The 25265-nt window shown below is 50.4% G+C and overlaps 4 protein-coding genes across 4 annotated transcripts; 1 reads left to right on the top strand and 3 right to left on the bottom strand.

Annotated features, from left to right (window-relative positions):
* Positions 1 to 151: 151 nt before the first annotated feature.
* COCSUDRAFT_56512 (hypothetical protein) lies at positions 152 to 9449 on the bottom strand (the record flags this gene model as incomplete). The annotated part of the gene is made up of 15 exons (XM_005646567.1): positions 152 to 262; positions 602 to 757; positions 1239 to 1360; positions 2172 to 2250; positions 2680 to 2806; positions 3099 to 3183; positions 4014 to 4663; positions 4913 to 4966; positions 5428 to 5550; positions 6010 to 6156; positions 6618 to 6808; positions 7411 to 7555; positions 7912 to 7995; positions 8567 to 8771; positions 9386 to 9449. The coding sequence occupies 15 exons, from the start codon at positions 9447 to 9449 to the stop codon at positions 152 to 154; spliced, it is 2343 nt and encodes a 780-aa protein (XP_005646624.1).
* Positions 9450 to 10971: 1522 nt separating this feature from the next.
* COCSUDRAFT_17109 (trypsin-like serine protease) lies at positions 10972 to 15474 on the bottom strand (the record flags this gene model as incomplete). Its single annotated transcript, XM_005646566.1, has 8 exons — positions 10972 to 11170; positions 11782 to 11906; positions 12334 to 12455; positions 13432 to 13603; positions 13842 to 13889; positions 14169 to 14284; positions 14919 to 15089; positions 15399 to 15474. Coding segments are annotated over 8 exons (1029 nt in total), but the record flags the coding sequence as incomplete, so codon positions are not given.
* Positions 15475 to 18859: 3385 nt separating this feature from the next.
* On the top strand, positions 18860 to 19416 carry COCSUDRAFT_56510 (hypothetical protein; the record flags this gene model as incomplete). Its single annotated transcript, XM_005646565.1, has 2 exons — positions 18860 to 19015; positions 19309 to 19416. The coding sequence occupies 2 exons, from the start codon at positions 18860 to 18862 to the stop codon at positions 19414 to 19416; spliced, it is 264 nt and encodes an 87-aa protein (XP_005646622.1).
* A 2311-nt stretch (positions 19417 to 21727) lies between these two features.
* COCSUDRAFT_56509 (hypothetical protein) lies at positions 21728 to 25008 on the bottom strand (the record flags this gene model as incomplete). Its single annotated transcript, XM_005646564.1, has 6 exons — positions 21728 to 21920; positions 22513 to 22737; positions 23661 to 23851; positions 24267 to 24449; positions 24545 to 24817; positions 24976 to 25008. 6 exons carry the CDS (start codon positions 25006 to 25008, stop codon positions 21728 to 21730), a joined length of 1098 nt encoding a protein of 365 aa, XP_005646621.1.
* Between the last annotated feature and the right edge of the window lie 257 nt (positions 25009 to 25265).

Genomic DNA, 25265 nt, shown 5'->3' with positions numbered 1-25265 from the left:
AGATAATCAAGGGAAAATAACATCAGATCAGCTGGAATGCATTACATTGATTGCCCTGACTGCACTTCAAGCTTGAAACGCCTGCATGCGCGTGAACGATGCCAGATCAAAAATTTGAATTTGAGTAAAGAGGTGCGCCAGATCAAGCTGCCTATGAGCCGCTGTCCCAGTCTAAGTCAATCGACTGCTGCTGGGCCTTAAGCTTGCCAAATTTTCTCGGCCGGTTGATCACGCCGTACTCCTTCATGACTACGTCCATCACCTGCACAAGAGCCAGACAGCCCTCACTGACTTTTCAATGAAGATTGGTGACAAGGGCCAGTGTGTGACTGTGCGCTGCCTGCGTGTTGTCCTGGCCAGACGCTATTGCATGCTTGGGAGGCCCACACGATCATCATGCCAGCAAAGTGCCTGCTCAAACCTCATCCCCTCACACCTTGCAAGCGTGCAGGCAAAGCAGACAACGAACAATCACAGTGGTTGCCCAAACAAGCATTTGCTGCGAAATAGACGCTCTGTTGCACGCAATCGAGAGATCAGCGTCAGTGAGCTGCAATTTTCTTCAACCCCGCTTGTGCCCGAGATGGAAAGCACAAGTGACCCCAAAACCCCATATACAAGCCAATAAAATGTTTTGCAACTCCAGCTGGTATTCTAGGAAGCTGCCGCGCGCCTTGTGCAGCTGCTGGGACCCGGGCTCGCGCTGTTCCATGGCGAGGAGGTACGCGCGACAAGACGCGCGCTCCGGTATATTCCCCTGCGCGATCAGTAAAGAGTGACTCAACTGCAGGCATAGCTGATATACATCCGGTATACAACTGATATACAACGCACATGTTAGCAGGATCAGCGGAGAAGCCACAGTCAGTGCCAGATCAATCTCTCAGCAGGCAGGCAGGCATGCAAGCAACAGCAGGTGGACTTACAAAACACCCGGCTATGTCTCTAGGGCTGTATCGACATTCAAGACAACCCCTAAAACCTCATTCAAAGAACCCTGATTCCCAAAGAAAGATACATAACAACATTGTAGGCTAGGCCGGGAGGAAGGCAAGGAGTGCGCTGCGCTTACTTGCGCGATGAGTAAGTCCCAGATTACATACCAAGATAACAAACAGCTCCCAGCACAGCAACACTATAGTTCACATTGCATATATGCAGTCGGGTCTGCTTAATTCAAATGGCAGAAAATGGTATGCTGACGTCCAAGCAGAGCGAGCGCCAGAAGGATTACCAACCTGCGCGATGAGTAAGTCCCAGAGCTTGTGTGCGAGGGTTAGGTCGCCCACGTGGCGTTGCACCGCGAATCTCAGCAGGTGGCTGCCAACCAGGCCGTTGATGAAGTGGCGCTTGAAGCCCACTGCGCAAAATAGAACAAAGAGGATTGTTCTCAGAAGCATTTTTAGGGTTAGGATTGGTGAAAACCATAAGCCATATAGGGAAGGGAGAAAAATTGGCATTCTGTGGCTGCCAACCAGGCCGTTGATGAAGTGGCGCTTGAATAACACTGCGCAGCGCAGAACGAAGAGGACTGTTCAAGCATTTGAGGATTAAAGTTGGTGGAAATTATAGACAATAGGGAAGGGAGAAAAATGTGAAATCTGTGGCTGCCAACCAGAACGTTGATGAAGTGGCGCTTGAATAACACTGCGCAGCGCAGAACGAATGGGGTTTTAAAAGTTAGGATTGGGAATGCCATAAGGCCTAAATATAGAGAAGGAAAAAGGAGATGTGGCATTCTGTGGCGCCAATGATGTCGCGCTTGAAGCCCACTGCGTGTAAGAAAAGGTAAAGGGAGTTCTCTGCATGGACGGGAACTTGCATTGAAGTCCAGCAGCAGCTGGCGTAAGAACCAAGGGCCAATGCTTCAATCCTAATCAAGCCTGGATGCAGCGAAGACGCATGACAACAGCACAGCATGCTCACCAAAAATTGCCAACCCAAATTGCGCTGTATTATTTTACAGTATTATATTTTTACCTGAACCCAAACCCAAGGAAGCTGACATAAGCTCAGGGTCAAGCAGCTCTACAGGTCATGCAAAAGGCTGCCGCAGGAATGTTCCGTGTAACAGGCCGATGCTCTTGTGACTCCCTGATACGATGCTACTGGGAGCAAACGTTTACAAACAACACATTGATGAATTTCTGGAAGAAGGGAATGAGCTTCACCTTGGCCAAAGCGGTTCAGAAGTTCGACTCCGACTTGCAACGCCCCGTGGCAACCCATGGCCTCCATCTGAATCGAAGCCTGCAAGTCACCCACAAAATCTTATCAGGACATCTCATTCAAGAGCAAAGGGACCCCCATTGCATGTCCCTCTCAAGAGAGTCACAACATCCCAGTGCTAGCCTCTTTCAAGAGAGGAAGCAACAGACAATCTCGCAGTCAGCGCACAATCAAAGCTGCAAGTAGGCTGGCAATTGGCAGCCCTTTGCGCGACCTGAGCGGATTTCTACAGCAACAGAGCTTCTGGGTACTTCACAACAAATACTTTCAGGGAAATCCTGTCTTGTCTACGTTGGGACCTTCCTGATGATGCTAATTTGCCAATGCTTCTCTGTCAGCACGGGGTCATTCATTCTCCCGGTCACACAGAGAGCACAGATGCAGGGCAAGACTAGGAGCTCTGATATACTCTAGGCAGTAAGCACATGGCTGGCACATGGCAATAAGCACCAGCTTTCCCACCTCAATGAATTCTAGCAGTTCGCTGGCAGGCAGCTCGAGTCCCTTGGAGTTCATCTCTGCATGCAGCGCTATGGCCTTCTCCCAGCTCTCCCTATTCGCCAGGCCCATCAGATAACTGCAACACATTCCCATTATTAGTAATGCTACTAGTATTTTTATTTTTTACATTATTCTCTTTAGGGTTTACGGTTGGGGTTTTTAATTTCATATTCTACCTAGACCCCAAATATAGACTCACAATTCTTTTCGGGAGCCATTGGAGGCTCATTGGTCTTACATGCAGCCTTTCTGCAAGGTGCTTCTGCCCAAGCATACGCTGCTAGCCATATTCCACTTGGAGATAAGTGCCACATTAGACGAATTTGATATTTGACCTCGATATAGGACTGAGGAAGCTGAGGACTGACCTGTAGCGAAGTTTACTGTACTCTTCCTTCGGCACCCATCTCAATTCCTTCATCCGCGCAAGTTTCAGTGCCTCCCCGGCCGGACCTGCAGTAGCAACGAGCTTTCGGTGTTCTTACCGTAGTCAGCACCATATTTCCAGCATATAATAATTATTTCTCTAAATAGAGCCGAAAATCAAGACCCTGAAATGCAGGGACATACACCCTATGACAATTTCATCAATGTATGCAATGTGGTCATTTAGTGATCCTGGGTCGGGGGTCCATTGTATTGATTTTACATGTTGTTGTGCACTTGCGAAGCCGCCCTTTTTCCTATCTCTTGGCGCTCACTCTGCCTTGATGTCTGCATACCTCTTTCTCTAATTTTGAGACCAGTTTTGGAACGCTCTCGCTGAGCCCGACCCATTGGTGATGATGGAACATCCTTTCGAGAAAGGAAGACTGTAAAAGAAAACTAGACTCCAAAAACATTTCACACATATTGCGGGGTGCGGGAATTGCGGTGCTGACTACGGTTTTACTAATGTTGTTTAGAGACCTCTTGGGAGCCACCTGAGGCTCAATTGTCTTGTAGGCAGTCTATTAATTCTAAATTCAAGGGAGGCCAATCAGACTCAATTGAAGAGGACAGTGCAACAATGAATGCGTTCTTGCAAGGCACGGAGCCTTTGATTGCGATTTTCTGATCAGGGGGCACTTGAACCCGTTGAAGGAGCTGAGGGCAGCGATGGAAGATTCGCACCTGTGAGCATCTGAGGCTCTTAATTTTCTTTCCCTCTGTCAGGCAGAGCAACGCTCAATGTTGCTGCAATGCTGGCATTCTGGCTACCTTAGTGAGTCACTATGGCGCAACTCATTTGTCTTCTAGGAGCTATATATACCTAAGGTGAAAGTTCATGCATCGGGTCACACCTGACATCGGGGTGTTGGAGGTCCATCGCTCCTGCGAGCCGCCGTAGTCATTGCCCTCGTCATCGCTGACATCATCATCACTGCTGATGTCACCGCTGCTGAAGTCACCATCGCTGTCATCATCCGATGAGCTGCTCTCCTGCCCGCTGTTCCAGGCAGACTCTCTTTTCGCCCGTTCTGGCGAAGGAGGAGGGATCGCCTCTTCCGGGGTGCCCACAGTCGCCTGTTCTGGCTCGACGGCTGTCGCCTGTTCTGGCGCGTCTGGCACCGTTGCCTGTTCTGGAGCGGCTGCTGTTGCCAAATCTGGCTTGCTTGCAGCTTCCTGATCTGGCACGTTCGCTGCTGTCGCCTGTTCTGGCGCACTGGGCGCTGCTTCCTGTTCTATACCGAACATTCTCGCCCAGAATGGCCTGCTCGCAGTCTCCTGTTCTGGCACGCTGGTGCTTGTTGCCTGTTCTGGCGCAACAGCCGCTGTTGCCTGTTCTGGAGTGGTTGTGATTTCCTGATCTGACATGGTGGCAGTTGTTGCCTGTGCTGGCGCAGCAGCTGCTGTTGCCTGTTCTGGAGCGGCTGTGTTTTGCTGATCTGTCAGCTGCTCAGCTGCGGTGGCTCTCTGCGCCCGCAGGGTGTCATGCTTCTCCTTGAGGACCCTAGGCATGAAATGCAGTGTCCTGATGACGCTACCCATGACTACAGAGCACGCACACCAACACAGAATAGGCTCCCATAATCCACCGCATGGCATAATTGGCAGTACCCCTGTCACCTGATCTTCTGAGCAATCCCCGCGGTGTTTGCGGAACAGATTGACAAATGTTGGCATACGCATAGACACAGATGCATTTCCTTTTGGCATACGGTACGGTATTGTGATGTTTGGAACCGCCAAGGGTACTTACTGTGCCCACTGGTGTTTGAGGGCCGATCGCAGCTCCGCCTCGCTCTTGGGCCACCTGGAAAAGAGCAGCAGACACGAGCTTAGCACAAAAAGATTAATAATACCTTCACATGTTGTTCCTCCCAAGAACTTCTCAGCTTGAAGCAATGCGAGCCTGCACTGAAGACAGGCTGCAGGTAGAGGCTGCCACAAATCTCCTGACGGACTTTCCAGATCCAAGCAAGAGCCAATAAGTATTGTGCACCTCTTACTAATGAATACGCTCGCCAGCAGGGATCTAGCATCAGGAGATTAGGGATGAACACAGGGCAGCAAAAGTGGCACCGCAGCCAGTGCCAGCCTGGCTGAGATAAAGGTACTGCAGCTGACCTGAACATTCCGGTGGCGTCATGATGGTGTGAGTGTACGCCCATAGGATATCATAGGATTTTTTCCGGTACGGTTTGCTTTTAGGGTTCCTCGTTAACCCTTGGCATGTTACTAAACCTAACTAAACATGAGGCAGGGAAGAATCACCTGAAGATGCCGGTGGCGTCCTTGATGTAGGAGGTGATGGTGTGGGTGTACGCCCAGGAGCTGGGATTGTCCCTATCCTCGGGGGGAATGCTCTCGAACAATGTCACCACCGCATCGTGGCACCTGCAGAAGTGTGTAGAGACTTTCTCTTTTGGCGTGCTTCACTCGCATGAACCCTTCCTTGACCCCTCTTGGCAATGGCAGCTGAAGGGGAAATATAAGGCAGACTAAGTGTAAGCACTGCCGTTTTCCAGTATCCTTGCAACAAAAATGGATTTCGATTGGGGCAGATAGAAAGAAAGTTTGCTTCTTATGGCAGCACCACTGATTTCTTCACCATCACAAGGTTCACAGTCTGCTTCAGATCAAGAATGCAATACAGATGAGGGGACGCTAACACACATGAAGCAAAAGCAAAAGCACTCACTTCTGCAGCGCAAACAGCGCGGCAGCCGCAAGACGTTGGCGTGCCAGTTCCCCGACCTTTCAAATTGATTAATAATGGAAACCTAGGCTTTTGCTGTGTCCTCAGACCTCCCTGAAAACCCACGAACAGAAGCAAGTCAATAGAAAGACACTCACCCGTATTTCTGCAGCGCAAATAGCGCCGCCGGCGCGAGCTGCCAGGGCCGCTGCGGCTCGGTTGAAGCCCCCACCGCCGCTTGCCCCTCGGCCAGAGCCGCTAGAACCTCTCTCTGGTACTCTGCCCTGTCCCCGAAAGGCTTCTTCCTGCAGGTTTCAGAACCTATATTTAGGGTTTAGGGTTCCTATACCCTAAATTCTAAACCCTAATAAAAAATATAGAGGCGTGTGGGGGGTGGAGCAACACGCTCAAGGACTGCATGCCTGCTCGGCAGGATCTGCAAAGTGAAGGAGATGAATGTGATACTCCGCTGATACTCACCCCTGTATAACTTTCAGAAGGCTCCGGTAGCACGAGCATAAAGACAACGTTTCACCTTTGCCCTGGCATCATGTGCTTGGGCTCAGCGGATACCATAAACACCCTTACTTGCCGCGCTGCCTTGAAGGTGCAAAACTAAGCTTTGCTTTGCATCCATCCAAAGCTATCCCAGGCCTCAGGCTGTAATTTTATGGCACTGCAGAAAAGCAGCAGCTGCAAGGCAGCGTGCGCGTACACCAAGAGAAAAAAATCAAATACAGAAGCACAACAGAAACAGCCCGCTCACCTGTATGCTCTGATCAATGCGCTGTAAGCGTAGGTGATGGCGTTGGGCTGGTCACCGTAACGGTCCAGGAAGCTGCGAATTTGTTGGCGCACTTTAGCAACGTCCCCCTTTTCTGCGAATGCGTTGACTATCGACAGGGTAAGCTCGAAGCCGTCCTCGCCCTGCGCCGACGGCTGCACCTGCCTAAACACCTGGCACCATGACAAAGAGATGACTCAATATGACAAATTACATTGTTACGTTTTTGTATCACAGCCCCCTCAGGTTTTGCATTCCTGTGTTACAAGTGACTAATGCATGCGCGGACAGCTGCTCTTGCCCAACACCTGACCACGGGTAGATTTGACAAAATTTACAAAGAGGGGTCCGTGGAAATTCGTGCATGTCAGTCCTTGTAGGCAAAAGAAGCACACTAGGTGGAGGTGAGTCGTGAATGTTTAGTCCTGAATTCCACGGTATAGTAAGCTGTCTATGTCGCTCACTTGAGCCAAGGTGACGAGGATTTGCATTTCTTGGTCCCTTAAGACTGCAATCTACATGCTGCATTCGAATATTAAAGGATGCCTGCTGCAGTGGGGATCGTTTCATTCAAGGTAAATATACAATGGCGCAATTTGCAAATAGAGGTGCAGCCATCTGCGCATGCATGTGAGACTTGCGATTCGAGTCACTGGCCTTAGGGGAGTTCACTGCAGTGAACTCTTTTGGCGCCCCTTTTTGCCATGGCATGTTGAGGAGCAACATGCACCAGTTAAAGGAATAAGTATCCAACCATCTTGTGAAGATGACTAACCTCCAGAGCAGCGTCCATGTCACCGTGGCGCGCCAGCACGGACACAAGACTCCCTTTCAATCTCTCAGAAGGCTGCATGCCCCGACGGCGCATCTCCTCATAGTAATAGAAGCAGTCGCCCACGCGCGTCGACTGCAGGCTGTACCTGTGGCAGCAGTCGAACACAAAATTCAGATCAGATTGGATTGCCTGGCATTTTTTTTCCGATCAATCACATATCTATGGACCTGATCCAGGAGTGCACATGCTATAATGGCAGCTTTCTGTATGAGCATAAGATTGTCAAGAGCACCTGCAGAAAACAGCTGCTCAACACAGACACACAGCTAAATAATAACCATCCAAAATTTACCACTGAACAGCAGACGCAATTGTCCTGCAAGCTATTTCGTGGGAGGTAAGAAACCCTGGCACAGGCTAGGAGCTCCTAAAGCCTGACGCATGGCAAGGTGGTATCATGTAAGAAGACTACAACAGAAAAATGTCCCAAGGGCCACAGACCTGATGGCGCTTTCGAGGAACTGGCGATCGGGGGCAAGCCCATTCAGCTGCATCTCTTCCATTATATCCCTGACCAGGTACGTCCTGCAGACAAGGCAAATAATTTTGTTCCTTTCCCGTCTGTGCGCTTCCCCGCCACATGATGACAGGGCATTTTTGCCGCACTCCCAGCAATGGTGCTTATTTATCTGCATGTAAATTTGGCAGGCTTCCGCTCGTTTGTGATTCTGCTGCTATAAAAGGTGGACAAAACAGAAAATGGGGGTTTAGGGGATACGGCCCAGAATTGCTGAATCTGCATGCATGCAGACACGAGGGCACCAACACCATCTCTGAGCCGAGCCTGTTGTTCCACAAAGCAGGGAGCAACTCGACACCAGGAATAAGTCCCATGCATCTGATATTGGAGTGAAAAACACAGATTGGTCCACAGGAGGGGGTGTCCATGGAAGCTTTTATTATTGTTATTAGTACACGCTTGATCCAGCCCTGAGGGCTAGGTGCGTTGTAGCAGCCTGTCATAATTCCCTTCCAGCCTTCCCTGTCTTGGCACTTTCTCTACCAGTTGGCGTGTCAGTCCCAAACAAACCAGGTCAACGCAATGAACCGTGGTGATAGATATTTCATGAAGTGGCAGAGCAAGCAAGTTTCAAACCTGCGAGCTGTCGCAACGTCGCTAGCCAGTAGCTGGTAGTCCATGCGGTCTCGGGGTGCGCCAGATCTGGCCTGGTACCGCGGTGAGTAATGGGACGGCGGCGGTGAGTAATGGCGTCGGGGAGAGGGGCCGCCCCTGTAGCCCTGCCCCTCGTCCTGAAGAGGCATTCCAGGATCCGCCATGAAGCTGCCCTCGTCATCCCAGTCTGCACGCCACATCAGCAGGCGTTCCACATCAGCAGCGGTTGGCAAAACTAAAATGCCTGGTTGTGGCTGTGGACTGGCAGGAGTCTGACCTGCAGCTTCAGTAGCAGGAGGGTCACAACAATCAGATGGCATTGCATGCAGCTTCACATGTTACTGACTAAATTGTGACAATTGTGTAGCACTGCTGCAACGCCGATGCATTGTGATGTTAAGGATGCTATGCATGCATGCATGCAAAGCCACTTGAGAAGGTTTATGGGGCCTTGACGGGCTTTTCTAGATTTTGGTCAGCTGCTGTGCAGGGTGCTAAAATACAGATGCTTAATTTGTGAATTGAGCCAGGCATGACGGGGGATGCCCCCGTTCAAGAGGACAGTCACCTAGTTCAGAAGCTGAAGCGTTTGCGGCAGGGCAGGTATGCAAATTACGTCTATTGTCCACCGGTCCGAGTAAAGACGCCAGGCGACGCGCTAGACACTGCAACTGATGCTCAACCAGGATTGGAGGACCTCTCGCCAGGGAGGGCGGCACCAAGCGAGGCATGACTAACCAGTCAGATATCTGCACGCAGAAGGTCTTGATTATTTGAAGATGATGTAAAATGAAAACCCACCGTTGAAGATGTGCTTCCTCACTAAAAGCAAGGAGCCCATGGCGTCCAGGGCAAGCCACTTCATTGCGAGCATGCGTTTGTTATGTGGCTTGAATGATCCTGATGGATTCTTTTATCATGTTAGTTGACTTCGGATCATTGACTTACCGAAGGCAGCTCTCTAGCACGGTTGTTATTTCTGCGACGGAAGCATGATCCAATATCTAATAAGGCTGACTTCCAATTCAGTTGACCCAGTAGATGTCACACACGCCTCCCATATATCACCCTCCGATGGTGTTGTCCATTTCGAAATGGCTGCATGAAGAGATTAAGGCATCATCTACAGGAACCTCCCACGTGGGTCCAACGGCTGCCGCCGCTTGAAGCTACGGGCCGCCCGGGCAACACAGCCTTTGCCTGAGTTTGGTTGGATATGCCGTTCGAACTTCGTCCCGAGATACACTTTTTTGCTTCTGGATGTGCTTCTCAGCTGGATCATGAGAATCGTGCATCACATTGGATGCAGCTGGGTATAGAGAACGTGTGTGTTGGATGCTCCGGCAGATGGCTCAGGCTACAAACCTCCAGGAAGTGTTGGAAGACTTCGAGAAGAGTGCAGATCGCGGTGATCCAGAGCAATTTAAGGTAGGGTGAAGGTGCATCTGCTATGCGCTGCGTTGTTAAAGTACTTGACGAAGTGTGCAGGAATGTGGACTCGAGCCTTCAAATATGTTCGTGCAGCTCTTGGAGGTCATGCGCAACGAAACTAACAGAATCAATCAGCTCAGAGGCGTGTGGAATACACCGTCGACATATAGAGATTGGAACAATCTGAAAACTGCCGGACAGGAGCAGGCGCCCCTCGCCATCGAAGCCTACAGGTCCGTCGAAGCCTTGTACATCATAACGATCTTGCCGGAGAGAATGCAACATTCTGTTGCATCCTAGGCGCATTATGCTTGCTATTGGAATACTGAGATCAAGGTACACAAAGAGGCGTTACACCCGTAACGTGGCATTGCAGGGAATACAAGCAACACCTTGAAGGGCAGGTCCCCAAGAAACTCCTGCCAGCTCCGCTGATTCCAAGGAAAGAGGTTTCCGAACAAGGATAATTGCCATGGACAAGAAAATACATGACAGCAGCCAGCTACAGATCTAGCCAGCGCCGTTGATCAACTCGAAGCTTTTAGGAGACACACCGGAGGAGAGTCTTACAATACTGAACAGTAAAGCTCACCGACAGTTTTGGCTGTTGCCTTCGAAAGCCTATATTGGTTGCACTTAATTACAGTCATACAGAGCTGTCTTAGAGATGTCTATACTGCACACAAGCCCAAGTTGATCCTCGTTGTATATATTCTATGGAATCTAGCTAGGTTTGGATCCCTACTTCATCAATCGTAGCGCCATCCAGGCTGCATGAATCTAGATCAAACCTAGATGCCCAAAATTGGTATTGCAGTTCCATTGCAATAATACTGCCGGCACAAAATGTTACCAGCAGGCAATTATGCTGTACGAAAGATCAGTACCACACAGCAGTATAGAGTGCACTCCGATCTGTGTCACTTGACTTGCAAGTCACGAATTTGGATTCGAACTCACTCCGTGCCCAAAACATCGCGGCCCCCCAGGATCACTTCAAACCTCTTTTTCTCGCCGCCCCTCAGGACCTCCACCTTTATCTTATCCCCTGGCCGCTTCTCGTCCAGGATTTCGAACAGCTCCCTCTGCAACTTAATTTCGCGCCCCTCTATCGCTGTTATCACATCCCCCAACACCACTCGGCCCAGTTCGTCCCTGCATGCAGTGCAGAGGTAGGATTATTATTATTACTATTATAACACGCTTTTCCTGCCAAGAGGCAAGGTGCGTCCTGCAGACAAGCTGCAGTTGAAGGCTGCCATAATCCTACCCCTTGTTGGACTCGCCAGATCCAAGCAAGACCCAGTCAACCGTGGGCACGGTGCTCAGTATTTGCACCGCCCCCCGCAAGCCGGGGCCAGGAGGTAGAATGAGATATGTGGAATTCAATGCTTGCAATGCAAACTTCCTTCACGACAAATCTGCATAACTTAGTCCTGCATGTGTTGCATGGGCATGATGAGGCAATTCCCTCTAAAGTCACTCTTGAACCCTCATATATCCAGCAGGCAGGATGCGTATGAGAGAAGGTCGGGCATGATGCACAATTGCCCGAGGGAAGCTTGGCTGCACTGCATGCTGCTATGCCTTTTGGTACATACATGGCCAGCAGTCAGAAAATTACCTAATTACAGAGCCACATGCCATCCTCACTCCAGCAGTGATAATATTTCACTTGCCTACGATATCCCTTCACTTGTGTCCGTGGCCGGCCTCTTTATGAGTACAAAAGCGGCATGGTGCCCCTGTGACAATTCCGTAAACACCAAGGAAGGCAAGGGGGGATGATGGGTGCGCGCCTGAAAGTTCCCTTGATGCCTGCGTTGGCTGCGGGGCCGCCAGGTGGCACCTCCAGAATGAGAACGCCCTCTACCCCGATCTGGCGCACGGTCTGCAGGGGCGATACTTTTGATTAGTATATTCTTACACAATAATAGTATTCTCACAATACCACTACTAACGATATTTGGTGCTGACAGTGCTGGCGCACGGTCTGCAGGGGCGACTCTTTTGTTTAGAAACCTATAAGCGACAGTGTCACTACTGACAATCTTTTATACTGACAGTGGGCACAACTCCCAAGATTGTTGTGCGCTCTTGCAGCCAAAATAAGCAAGGTATGTCTGCAAAGCAGAGCTGAAACAAGCAGAAGCAGCAAGCGTCTCATGAGATCTCGCCAATTCTTGGACCAACAGCAGTTAAACACCCTAGGGCCGAACCGAGCCAAAGAAACGTTCAAATGCAGTTGAGACTGCCGTGTCTCTTACTCAGGTGAGTGTCACACAAGTGTTGACCCCGGTGTCTGCCATCAGTCTCACCTGTGGGGGAGCTATTGTGATGCCCAAGATCGGCCGCACGACCTTTCCATAGGTCAAAATCTGCTCCACTAGCCCCTTGGTGCCATCGATGGGAATTGCAAAGCCCACGCCCGAGTTGGCGCCTTTACCTGCAGCATGCAGAGGGGGAATCTAGAAAAGATAACAACATCCTCTGACATCATGTGACATAATGATTATGTACCACAGAATAGGTAGAATTACCGCATACATGCACGGCATGCACAGGCAAAAGCCAGAAAAGGCAGAGTCGCGATGAATTGCGCAAGCACTGCAGTTCTGCACAGCTGCAAAGGATCTGCATGCACATGCCGAGCATGTGATGTAAAGAGCAAGCTATCCGGTCTGCATGCGCAACACGCACCCAGCACGCAGTAGGGCATGAAAAATTGCGCATGCATTTCCACGTCATCAAATGCAAGAATGCTCTGACTGGAGCGGAAACCTCGAGAACAAGGCCAGTGCAGGAATAGACCACTGACTCGCATGTAGCAGCTTGCCAATGGACTGTCAAAAGTCAAGGCTCTGTCCCTCTCTGTGCTTGTTCCCGAGATCCTGCCATGTCTTAATTGTTCTAAGTCCACTATCGACCACTCATATAGTAAGATTTACGAGTAAGAAAGCTGACCCAACAGTGGGGTCTGCAATGGCGATGCTGGATAGGCGTGCCTTGCCGATTAGTAATCACCCCCGCATTGCCAGTGAATTGCGGCATAGATCTCGAGTTCAACTTACAAAAAAAAGGTATGCAAGGGATTCAAAGACTTCCCGGTGGGGTCTGCAATGGTTGTGCTGATGCCGATCAGGCGCCCTTCGCTATTGAGCAAGACTCTGTCGCTGTTGCTCGAATCAATTGCAGTGCTTTTTTCTGAATTTTTTTGTTTTTTGTATTATGTTTGGTTCTCTTTTCAAGGAAATTGCACATCCCAGGAGGGGCAAATGACCTCACCGGTGGGGTCAGTGATGGCGGTCTAAAGGCCCACAAGGCGCCCTTAGTTATTTTGCAAAACACCTGCCTCTCTTGCCACACAATATTCTAAACTGTTTCATTTATGCCATCTAAGAAGGCTGGAAAGTCACCGGTGGGGTCAGCGATGGCTGTATTTATGCCGACCAGGCGCCCTTTGCTGTTGAGCAACACTCCGCCGCTGTTGCCGGGATTGATTGCAGCGTCTGTCTGGATGACGTTCTTAATGGGAACGCCCCTGTAGCCCGGCGTCGCCAGCTCCCTCCCCAGCCCCGACACTATGCCCTGCCCATGAAATTATTTTCAGTCCCTTTGAATCTAAAATTGAGCTGTTGGTGACAAAGTGCTTGTCGCATTGCTGTGTTTCTTGGAGATCAGGGCCAATGGGAGGGCAAGCCATATCTTTCCTGCACAGGCCTGCTACCAGGCAATGCAGAGGCATTGCCCCTAAGAAAAGCAGAGCCTATACTTTTCTAATTCTCAATTATTTAACATTTCCACATGCTCTCAGTGGGTGATTCACCTGAGTGAGCGTGTGGTCCAGCCCAAAGGGATTTCCGATAGCATACACCTGCAGAATGCAGACCCCGACATTATCAAGCACTGCTGCACAATCATGAACAGAACCAAATCGTGTAAACCACACTCACAGCATCTTGAACCCTCAGAAGAAGTGTTGCAATGTCTGGTAAAATCTTATACTTCATATGTCTTCACCATGGCTTTCAACGTCCCACGATGCTCCTGCCCAAGGGGTATACATGCATGCCCATGAAGGCGTATACCTCGCAATCTGTTCTTTGTGCCATCATCAACAGAGAAGTAGGGTAGGAAATGACGAGCGACTCACCTTCTGGCCCACTAGGAGGTTGGTTGAGGTGCCGAGCGTGACAGGTCGCAGCTCGCGCAGCTTCTCTTCAGGCGCCTGCAGCTGCAGCACCGCTATGTCCTTGTCCGGGTCCCCCCCTATCACCTGCACCAGTATATTCATTTCAGCTTTATTTTTAAAAGCCAGACACGCTTCATTTGCCAAACCTGCATACAAGAGTGTATCGTGTCACTCCTGAAAGACTGAAGGATAAATAAGTACTGTCAGATGTTTCACCTACTGGCGCCACTGCCAGGAGTGCATGCTGTTTCTTCAGCAAAACAGTGATCCTTTCCCCTTCTGAGCTGCTATTGCACATGTCACAATGCTGCGGTGGCCAGGTGGGGCTAGTTCCCTACTGATGATCTCATTCTCCAATGTACCTTACGCATGTTTCCCAATGATGAGAGCAGGGGTGCCAGACGCCACAGACAGTGATATTTTACACCCCCTGTTAGTAGCAGGGGGTACTACAGGCTACAGGAAGATAGTTAATGGTGGTTGTTGATCAATGGGTGATAGACCGAGCGGCATGCCTTGGCAGGGTACACCGACGAGTCAATCAGCGCCACTTTGATTTTTGAAGCTTCCCTAAATTAGTAACCCTGTGCCTCTTGGTGTCCCATATAAAACCCGAGCTCAAGAGGTGTGCAGAAGTACCAAAAAGGACACATCACTATTGCATTTGCACCCCATAAACCTATATATAGAGAGGGTTGTGAAATTGGAAACGCGCCTTGGCAGGGTATACCGAGGAGTCAATGAGCGCCACTTTGATGTCGGAGGCCCCCCGGATGACGTGGAAGTTAGTCACCACGTGCCCCTTTGTATCCCATATGAACCCCGAGCCCGTCCCCTGGGGAACCTGCATCGTGTCCATCGTCCTGAAATTCGTCCGCTCCGCTGCAGAGGTGCATAAAATGAAACAGTCATTTGTCATGATCAACCTCAAAGTTGCAGCACTTGCCTTCGTCAGGTTATTTTGCTGGCACTGATAATGAGCTGCTTGATAGCAATTAAGGCGTTTCTGGTGAAAGGCAGAATCCGCACCAAGGGCCGCTGAATATACCACATGAGGAATCAGAAAAACATGCATTTCATGCATCCAATGCAAGTTGCCTGGGCAGTAGCCAACCTGTAGCCCTTGCAAATGCGTGTTATGATAGAGTCTTGTAATAATATAATGATCTGTGTTGTGAACGGAAAACGCACCTATGTTTGCAATGTTGACGACGGATGGTGTGTTGTCCATGAAAAGTTTCACCGTCTGAAGCTCCTCCTCCGACAAATCTAAGCCCTTCAGGCTTGGCGCCTGCACAGCAGCATGAAATATCTGGAATCTGTGGTTTCATGATCACGACATCATCATCAAGATCATGGTTGGGGTGCTTGGGCAGCAGTGCGCATCCTACCAGGTCATGTACACTCGAAGACAGGAGCCACTTGACAGAATGCATGGTTAGCATTTGAAGGCACCAGACAACTCTGGCTAGCATCCCTAACACTGTCCAGGCAGCCAGGTAAGACCAGCTACCAATCGGATACAGTGATGGCTAAAGTCCAAGTTTCGAAGTGGAAAAGGTGTACTCGCCTTCATTTCCAGGGTGGCAGAGCTAGCTGGGGTGGCTGCAAAGGGGAAGGCAGCAGCATAAGCTGCCGGGGAGCTATTGAGCAGAAGCGCGACTGCCAGGCTGGCAGCCACGAAGAAGCTGGCGACTCTGTTTGGCCACTGGGTTACTAATCGCTCTTTTGCTGTTGCTGTGCTGGAAGGTGCAGCGTGAGCTGTGCTTTGCCACCGTCTTTGCTGCTCTGTGGCTGCTGATGTTCTCCTGAGGTCTGTGCTGTCAGTTCCGCCGAGCGCTGACCTGGTGTGCGCGCAGGCAGAGAGCGGGTGAGCACCCCAAGATGAGTGGGGGCGATGAGTGAGGGCGTGCCTACAAGGAGCTTAAGAAGCTCTCACAGGAGCTGGTCTGAAGGCAGAAACAGTAAAGCATGTACAAGCATGAACACCATCTGAATCGGAAGGATGATGGATGAGTCACCTGTCTGATCGGTGAGCACTGCAAATGTGCACAGGGATGCTGCGCATACGATGCTGGGACGAGAAATGACTTGATAAATCTCCGCACAAAGATTTTGCCAATCGATTTCTCAGTACAGGTAGTCGTCGTGCTTGTAGCAAGCAACTTGCAGTGAGCTCTGAGGTAGCATGCCGTAGCAGTCCTGCAGGACACAAACAGCACCTTGGCGATTTGCCACATCCACAGTAACTCGACCACACAAAAAGATCTACAAAAAACTCCTCAATGTTCCAATTTTATTTCCTCCCTATTTCTTTGATTCCTTCAGGAGCGACGTTCTAGAATATGCCTGCCAACGATGGTAACATTACCGACACGCGCATGGTACTATGCAAGCAGCAGTAGGCATGATAGTATATTGCACAACAACTGTTCAGTTTGCACCCTGTTGTTCATGGCTGCACTTGCCTTGAGATCGTAGAGTGACAGATGGTAGGATGCAAGCTGCCATTATAAGAGATCCCAATGACGTCGATGCAGTGAGGTATGTGGTGTCTCGGTACCACCACGTTGAAGTAAGATTTGATAAGAAAGCATAGAATACGGAAGAAATGCCGGAAGACGAAGGACAGCAAGGTGGGCAGATGGTCGAGTCAGCCAGAACCAGTTTCCAAATTCGTTGAAGCTGATCACGTCACCTTTCCAACATCCAAAGCGAGGACATTCGAGCTAGTATGTTGTACGTAAGAGAATCTATGCTCCGGCCCATCAAATAGATCGCCCACGTCTCAAATCAAGGGAAAATACTTCATCAAACTCTGAGAATCACAACTCGCAAATTTATATGGTCAATGCAAACATCCTCTCGGCCGGGGGTGTTTGCATTGACTATGCAATTGGTCTCACCGGGACGGCAGTCGTTCCTATATTGGAGCTCGCTCTGACCTTCATGTCTGCATTCTACCTTCGAATACACAGGTGAATGCCCTCTTCTCCCGTTCAAGCCAATTCCCTCTGGATGCAGGGCTGGTGTCCGGTTAATTCTGCCAGGGGTATGCGCCTGCCTCTTGCTGTTCTGCTGTGGCCCTTTCAAATGGTCAAGAGGTGCAGCCGTCATCGGCAGTCAGACTTGCCGTGAATCACATGTGCATTATGGCAACCCTCCCTACGCAGCACAGGCACCAACTCCTTTTATCATCGTATGTCACAACCAAGAGTGCATGCCGCGCATGCGGCTGCATCCTGCGCAGCATTTGGCTGGCACCTGCACCCCAGCTGCCAAGCAGTTTCATTAGGGCTGTTCAAGACGCAATGAGGCTTTTGGATCGCCTGCCACTGATCTCCAACTTGCCGTGCATTTTGAAGGCAACGCATAAACCGTCAGAAGGGCAGACATCTCTTGCAGCCGCAAAGGCGGCTGCACGCCTGAGAGATGGGCAGAAGGCGTGGCAGGAGTCCCGGACAAACACTTCCGACCAAGACAGCTATGCTTGGCAGGAAGAATGCCTGCGCATGCTGTGAAATGATTTCTTGGCTGAATGATCACCAATGAGGATATAAGAGTATGGGCGGGGCCGCAGGGCAGGGCCAGATGTGCGCGGACTAGGACGGGACTGGAGGGTTGCAGACTCTGAGGTGCTTGGAGGCGGCGGTGTCGGCGTTTTTGGCAGCTAAACGGTACCACCGCCGTAGTAGACGCCTCCACTGGCAGCCTTGTCGCTTGGCAACGAAAACTGCTGCCACTGTTCTTGACAGTAAGACCCAATATCTCCATATGGTTACAGTGAGTTTTTGGATTCTCATTTCCAGTTATTTGATACTCTCGAACACGTGTGCGAGTGTCGGGTGGCCGTAAAACCCGAAGCAGGCGGCCATTGCTCTCCCCATGGGGTAAGCTCGGCGAAGAAGGACGCGATCATAGAACTTTGTTGGCTGTCATATCGAAAGTGAGAAACTAGGTTGTATACTACTAACAGCGTACTGCTGAGAGCCCCTTTGACCGGAGTTCGTGTGCTCGCGATATTTAAATCCCCACAAGGTTTTAACACCCCTTATTATAATTAGGTTTTCAGAGGAAAACCCGAGAGCTGGGACCAAGATATACCGCGATATTACAAGTCTAGACCTATCTGACTTGCCCTTAGTAGAAGTTCATTCATTCACTCATGAACCCACAAACATATACTGAAAGTTTGTCTACTCAGTAGGGTGTGTGATGGCTCTGAGCGTCCTTTATAGCTCAAGGTTTGCGCTTGATTGAGCGCGCTATCTACGCCATTTGGCAGGTACAGACGCCGTTCTCGGCTCCAATATTATGCTATATTTGATGAACATGTGTTCGTTGTTTCTCAGCCTGCGTAGAGATACGCTCTTGATCCCCGTTGAATCAGTTGCTGACAGCTTCCCATTCAGCTCATTGTCAGCTTGTGTCAGCTGTTGTTAGCTATAGAGAAGCTTAATAGCTGTAGCACAATAGGCGATTAGGCACAGTGTTTAGCCTTCCGTATTTACTGATTTGGCTTCTGCACTTGCTGCAGGATGATCGACGCTCGCTTGAACGTGCACGTCGACCCTCTCCAGGCGGCCACCATAGCCCAGTAGCGTGATCTTCAAGTATTTCATCTTCTCACCTGCTGCACGGTGAAGGTAGTCATGACAGATGACGTGGGCATGTGGCGCGGAAGCGGCTTCTGGTTTAGCAATCAACCGCTGATCGCCACCGTGCGGCACCTCCTGGAGGTCAATGATGGGAGGCCCAAGACGATCATGGCAAGCTACCCCGACGATGCGCTAGGCAAGACGGTGGAGGTTGGTGCCTTGCTCTGTATGCTGCCAAATTTTTGAGTGACGAAAGTGACTGGAAAAGCTTGTACTACTAAAATTGGACCTATGATGAAGCAGCGTAATATTTACGGGTGCCCTTCACGTTGTCATCCTTCAATCAAAATCCCCCTCACAAAGCATGCCTTGAGATGTGTGCAGAGGCAAAGGTCAGTCTCTGCTGGGAGCTTGCATTCATCAATTGCGCACTTCACTGCTTTGAGTTCTAGATATTTGCAGCCACGCCTAATTATCAGTCATTGGAATGGTTGCATGTGCAGGAGTTCAGAGTGTCAGAGCAGGATGACATCGCAGTGCTGAAGGGCACTCGCATGCCGCCGAGCTTCATGGGTGACATCATGCGGTGGCAACTGTCATGGCTTCAATGACGCCCCTCCCGAGCATCAGTACATCGTCGAGGTAGCTTGCCGTGATCGTCTTGGGCCTCCTTTCATCGACCTCCAGGAGATGCCGCATGGTGGCGATCAGCGGGTGGTTGCTGAACCAGAAGCCGCTTCCGTGCCACATGCCCACGTCATCTGTCATGACTAGTTTCACCGTGCAGCAGGTGAGAATGTGAAATACTTGAAGGTCACACTACTGGGCTATGGTGGCCGCATGGAGAGGGTCGACGTGTATGTTCAAGCGAGCGTCGATCATCCTGCAGCAAGGTGCAGAAGCCAAGTCAGTAAGTGCCGCTCCAGGAAATACGGAAGGCTAAACATTGTGCCTAATCGCCTATTGTGCTACAGCTATTAAGCTTCTCTGTAGCTAACTATAGCTGACACAAGGTGATGCTGAATGGGAAGCGGTCAGCAACTGTTTCAACAGGGATCAGCAGCGTATCTCTCGGTGGCAACTGTCATGGCTTCAATGATGTCTCTCCTGAGCATCAGTTCAAGAAGTGACTTAAAAGCTCCTTGCAATGCAACGGGTTTGAGGAAGATGTCTCTTAATATCTGCAGCAATGTCTAGTTTGGGCCCTGAATCTGGGCGGGCAGTATGTCAGCATTAATCAGCGGAGGGCAATTTGCACAGCTGTTGACATCAGCATAGCATATTATGATTTCCAGTGCTATGCGATGCTGCAATTAGCCTTGCTGTCTTTGCCTGCCTGCGTGATGTTCTAGAAAGCAAGAAGTTGTCGCGGACACTTGGCAAGACGGGCATCTGTGCTGTGGCCATGAAATGCATGCACCTTCATTGGCAAATGATTGTGTCAGATCTTGAAAGAGTCATGGACTATGTTGCATCCCATGGACTCCAGTGCCTGCGCTTCAAGAACTCATCAGCCTAGGCTTTGCGTGATGGCAATGATTGTTGTGGCATCTGATTGTTGTGGCATCTGCAGATTGCACAGGATCTGGCACCCTTGAGGGATGCATGTTGACCTGACCAGCTGCAAGTGTGGGGCGTGCCTGGCTTGCATGCGGAAGCATGCAAATTTCTGAGCACAGAGACAGCTTGTGGAAGGCCTTGAACTTACTGCTGGCACCAACATTCAAGTGGGGTGTTTTGAGACCGTTCACGGAGCACTGCTGTATTTGCAAAGTTGCATCAGGCACCTGCGATTGTAAGTCAATTATTGAAAGACATAGTGACTGGAATGCTGCAGACAAGGAAAATCCGGCCCATCAAACAGATCGCCCACGTCTCAAATAATAATAATAATAATAATCCTCTGTGAGCGGCGAACCCGTAGCCAGAAGGCCATAGGGCATACACGGGTCCGTATGCAGCAAAAACAAGGGAAAATACCCCATCAAACTCTGAGATCACAACTTGCAAACTTATATGATCAATGCAAACATCCTCTGGGCCGGAATGTTTGCATTGACCATGTATTGGTCACACCGGGACGGCATTCGTTCCTATATTGGCGCTCGCTCTAACCTTCATGTCTGCATTTTCACTTCAAACACATATCAAATGCCCTCGTCTCCCGTTCAAGCCATCCCCTCTGGATGCAGAGCTGGTGTCCGGTTGATTCTGCCAGGGGTCTGCGCCTGCCTCTTGCTGTTCTGCCGTGGCCCTTTCAAATGGTCAAAGAGGTGCAGCCATTAGCAGACAGACTTGCCCTGAACCACATGTGCAATTCATGGCAACCCTCCCTGCGCAGAGGCGCCAACTCCTTTTATCGTCGTATGTCACAACGAGTCAACCTGGCAGTAAACAGCAATAAAAAAGTCTGGCTACCAATACACGTCGCGCGTCAAGTGTGATGATCAATTTGTCAATATCCCTTTACTTTGACGGCCAGATGTCTCAAATTCGGAAGCCTCCAAATGCTAGGGGTCCATATTACTTCAGGGTCTGGTAGTGTAGCCTCTTCCAAAGCCGTGTGCAGGGACGGCCGCTAGCCTGGCAGGCTCCAACTGTTTAATAAATATAAAACTCATGTAGTCAACCCTTGATTCTGATCAGAAGATTTTGGGGCTGCGCTAAGGGCTCGTTGACAGTGTGTTGACTTGCTACAAGTTTTTTGGGCCATGCCCGATTATTCCCCCAATACCCCACCCTTCTCTCTCACACCCTCGAAGACATTCCAAGGGGATGCATCCCTTGGTGATACCCATCCCTGGGCCGCAGGCCGTGCCCCACCCATATTCAGGCTTGAGGGTTTTTTAGCCGTTTAGTATTCTCAAACCCTAAACGGCTCCCTAAACCTTAAATTAGGCAGCGACTTATGTAACGGCGCCCTCACACGATGAAGAGATCCTGCAGCAGCTTCTTGACAGCGGGCGCCGTGGCCGCCATGAATTTGCGCGCAAAGAAGGGGCAGTGGGGGTACTGCGGGATCCCCCCATAAGGCGGGGGATCCTGCAGCTGTGGGTTGCGCGCGCATTCCAGCGACTCTTTTCCAAGCTCGAAGTCACTGTGCTGAATGCGGGGCCTGCATCGCCCCGCACACCAGGCTGTCAGACCAGACTTACCAACGCACACGCCTCTGTGGAAGGCTGTCCCTGCGAACGTGCCCTAACAAAAGGGGTTGCGTCAGAGTGACATGCTCTGCAATGCTTATGGTCTGACACGCTCGAAGTTCAAGCCTCTGTGGCGGGCAACCCTGTGTTTCCTGGACCCAGCTGTCTACGCATCTCTAATTTTTGCCTGGGCAGGCCATGCAAGCATTTTGCTTCAAAGGGCAATCATTCAATGGGCATACATGTTCTCACACTCTGCTCACCGGTGATAATCTGAGCAGCAACCGCCTATCAGCCAACAACTCTTCAATGTTCTCTCACAGATCTCCCTGGACTTCAATTTGTGACATGCTACAGGGATAGGTCATTGTGGAGGAAAGGTAGGCAACTGGTCAAGCATGCTTGTGGTTTTGGGCGCTGCTGAGCGCGAGGGAGGGTGTACAATCAGGGTTCCCTAATCCTAACCCTAAGCCCTATAAACCCTATAAACCCCTAACCCTAAACAATACAGGAGAAAAGAGAGAGATGGGTACTCAGAAAACTCACTTTTCCATGGCGCGGCACTGGCCGTGAAGGTTCTTGAAGCTGGGTACTCTGTGGATCTCCTCGGCAGCGCCACGGATCTGCACGATCAACTCTGTATCGATGTGCTCTGGGGGCACTCCGCCGCCGGCCGCCACTCGAGCCATTGCCAGGTCATCGCTGTATTCGTAGGGGGCCCGGTCCCCCAGCTTCCAATTGAGCAGCGTCCCTATGTACTGCTCATCGCTGACGCAGGTCGACCTGTGCCTGCGCGCATGGCAGGTCTTACATTAGTCTTCGCCCCCTTTGTGTATGATAGCACGTAGTCTAACCCTTCATCGATCCTATCCCTACATTCAGCCTTGCATTCCCCATGTGAAAAGGGTTTTACGGTAAGGGCCACACCCCTGAACCCTAATCTTTTGATCCCTAATCTTTTGATCCCCAAACCTTTCAGCTAATGCGGGTACAGATATAATAATATATATAATAATAATGTATCATATATATATATATTATATATATAATGATATCTATAAAATAAGGTATATAAGGTCAGGGTGCACGTGCTGCCATCTGTCAGCCTGTGTCGGCACTTGCACTATCATATCATTGTGATTATTATTACCATTCATTCTTTGTATCACCGTGCTGTTCTTCTTGGCAGTAGCATCATACCCCCCTCCGGCTGGCTGGCTCTGAATCTTAAACCCTGAGTTATTGTTACTGCATGCTGTTCCTGTCAATACAGGCACGAGGCGTCTGCAGGCTGCGACAGGCTGCAGATAAAGGGTACCACTCAACCTACCACTTCTTGGTCTCCAGATCCAAGCAAAGACCTATTCAATAGTCGGCACGGTATGCTCGCTTTTTGTACAGGGGACTTGCATACAACCGGAAGTTGTGCTCAAGATGCCGTGATAGCAAAACAAGAGCTGCATATTTCTGGCCACCAAAAGGTCGTGAAAAGATGTGCTCAAGACCCTCCTGAAGTGCTGTACGCGGAACAGGAGGACGCAGGCTCTTTAGGACAAAGCATATCAGCTGTTTCAATCAAGCTGACACGTTCTCAGAGGACGGAAAATCTCACGAGCAGTTGAACAAGCGCCAGCAAATTTTGTGGTACGTTGTTGTGGGGAAGAGGGGGACTCTTTCTAAGAAGGGAGCCTCGGGGCAAAAGATGAACGCACCTTTCAGCTCCGATGAAGCAGTGGCGCTGATACAGGTCTTCAAGGAAGGTGTCGTCCACAACAATATGAACGTGTGCGCGAATGAGCGTGACCCACTGCGAATGGAACGTGTTGTGGAGTTTCAACGCGGGAAATTCCTCGTGCATCGCCAGCGGCCACCTTTCAGCGCTCTTCTCCGCGTCCCCCCAAACCTGCCATGCACAATCCGCCTTTTTCACAAACCCGCTCCATTCAACACATCTTCGGGCTTGGCTGATGAAGTGCATGCATCTTGTGTCGAGGGCTTCACTGAGGTATAAGACCTCCAGGGCTGCCTCTGCTTGAGAGGGATTGGGATTCCCGGTTTGGGAACGGGGGCCATGCGCACAGATCAGAGGTGTTCCCTTGCGCCCAGGCATGCAACTGGGATAGCAGTGCATGCATGTGCAGTGCTTTTGTTGCAAACCCAAGAAGAAACTTGTGGCAGGTTTCAACCCCTTCATAGTCAGCTTGGCAGGCCGCACACCCAGCCACCCGGCTGGAAACATGTCAACTATCCATTCATGCATGCATGCATGCATGCAGCATTCATTCGTTCGCGCGTGGCGAGCACAACGCGTCGCGCACCATGTGAGGAGAGCCAATGCGGCTCATGTTGTGCGCGAGCAGCTGATCGTGGGTGAACAGCGGCGCGCGCACTGGAATCGTGGCCTCACACACCATCTGGAAGCGCTGATTGAATAGGTCCGCCAATGCAGCTCTCATGAGCACCCGAGTGGCCGTCAGCAGAGAGTGGCTCCCCCAAGCCGTCTGAAGCAATGCACGCTCCTCAGGACCTCAGCATGTGTTTTAGGCGTCCTGAATTGCAGCTCTGAGCTCTTGAGGCAGAGTTATAGACCGTGTACCTCAACTCTCTCGTCCACAATTCGTGCATCGAAGATGCTGCCACTGCTGTAGCCAGGAAAGTCTGGCTTCGTGTGCACGAAGATGCTGTAATAGGTCTGCCGATCATAGACGCTCTTTGGTGGGATGCTGTACTGTGGCAGTGTTCTGTAGCACTTGTTCAAGGCGTCATCACAGAGGATGCTGGGAGGGACAAGGTCCGCCAGACTGCCTATCCATTCTGTCCAAACATCTTCGTGATACATTTCCCCGCGAACCAGGAAGAGCAACGCCACCTGTGCACCAACATGCAGACAATAAGGCTCTGATGCTGAAACCCACATATGAGGAACACTGTGATCTAGCTGAGTGAGAACGCAGATCAGTCGCTCTTGGAACTGCTGCTGATCTCTCTATCACATGACATGTAGAGACAAGCGGACAACAAACGAACCTCTGTGTTTCTACTTTCAACGTTTAGTAACATAGTACTTGACCACAACGAAAGATGCGCTGGTGTGCAGACCTTTTGTATGTGCGGTTGCAGCAGAGAAATACATTCTTCTTCCTTGAGTCGTCTGTGCAATTGCTCGGACTGTATCTGTCCTGCCTCCGAGATCGAGTCAGGTGCGGTCCAGTTGTTGAGATACCTTAATAGTCCTCCCTCAGAGGCAGGGATAACCCAAGCATATGTGAGAAGTACAATGCACAAGTTTCTTATCCACACCATTGGCCAAATGACGA

The sequence above is a fragment of the Coccomyxa subellipsoidea genome, assembly GCF_000258705.1.
Source record: "Coccomyxa subellipsoidea C-169, whole genome shotgun sequence".
NCBI classification, from domain to species: Eukaryota; Viridiplantae; Chlorophyta; class Trebouxiophyceae; family Coccomyxaceae; genus Coccomyxa; species Coccomyxa subellipsoidea.
The sequence above is the reverse complement of the archived record's forward strand: the minus strand, read 5'-3'. Positions and strand labels throughout refer to the sequence as shown.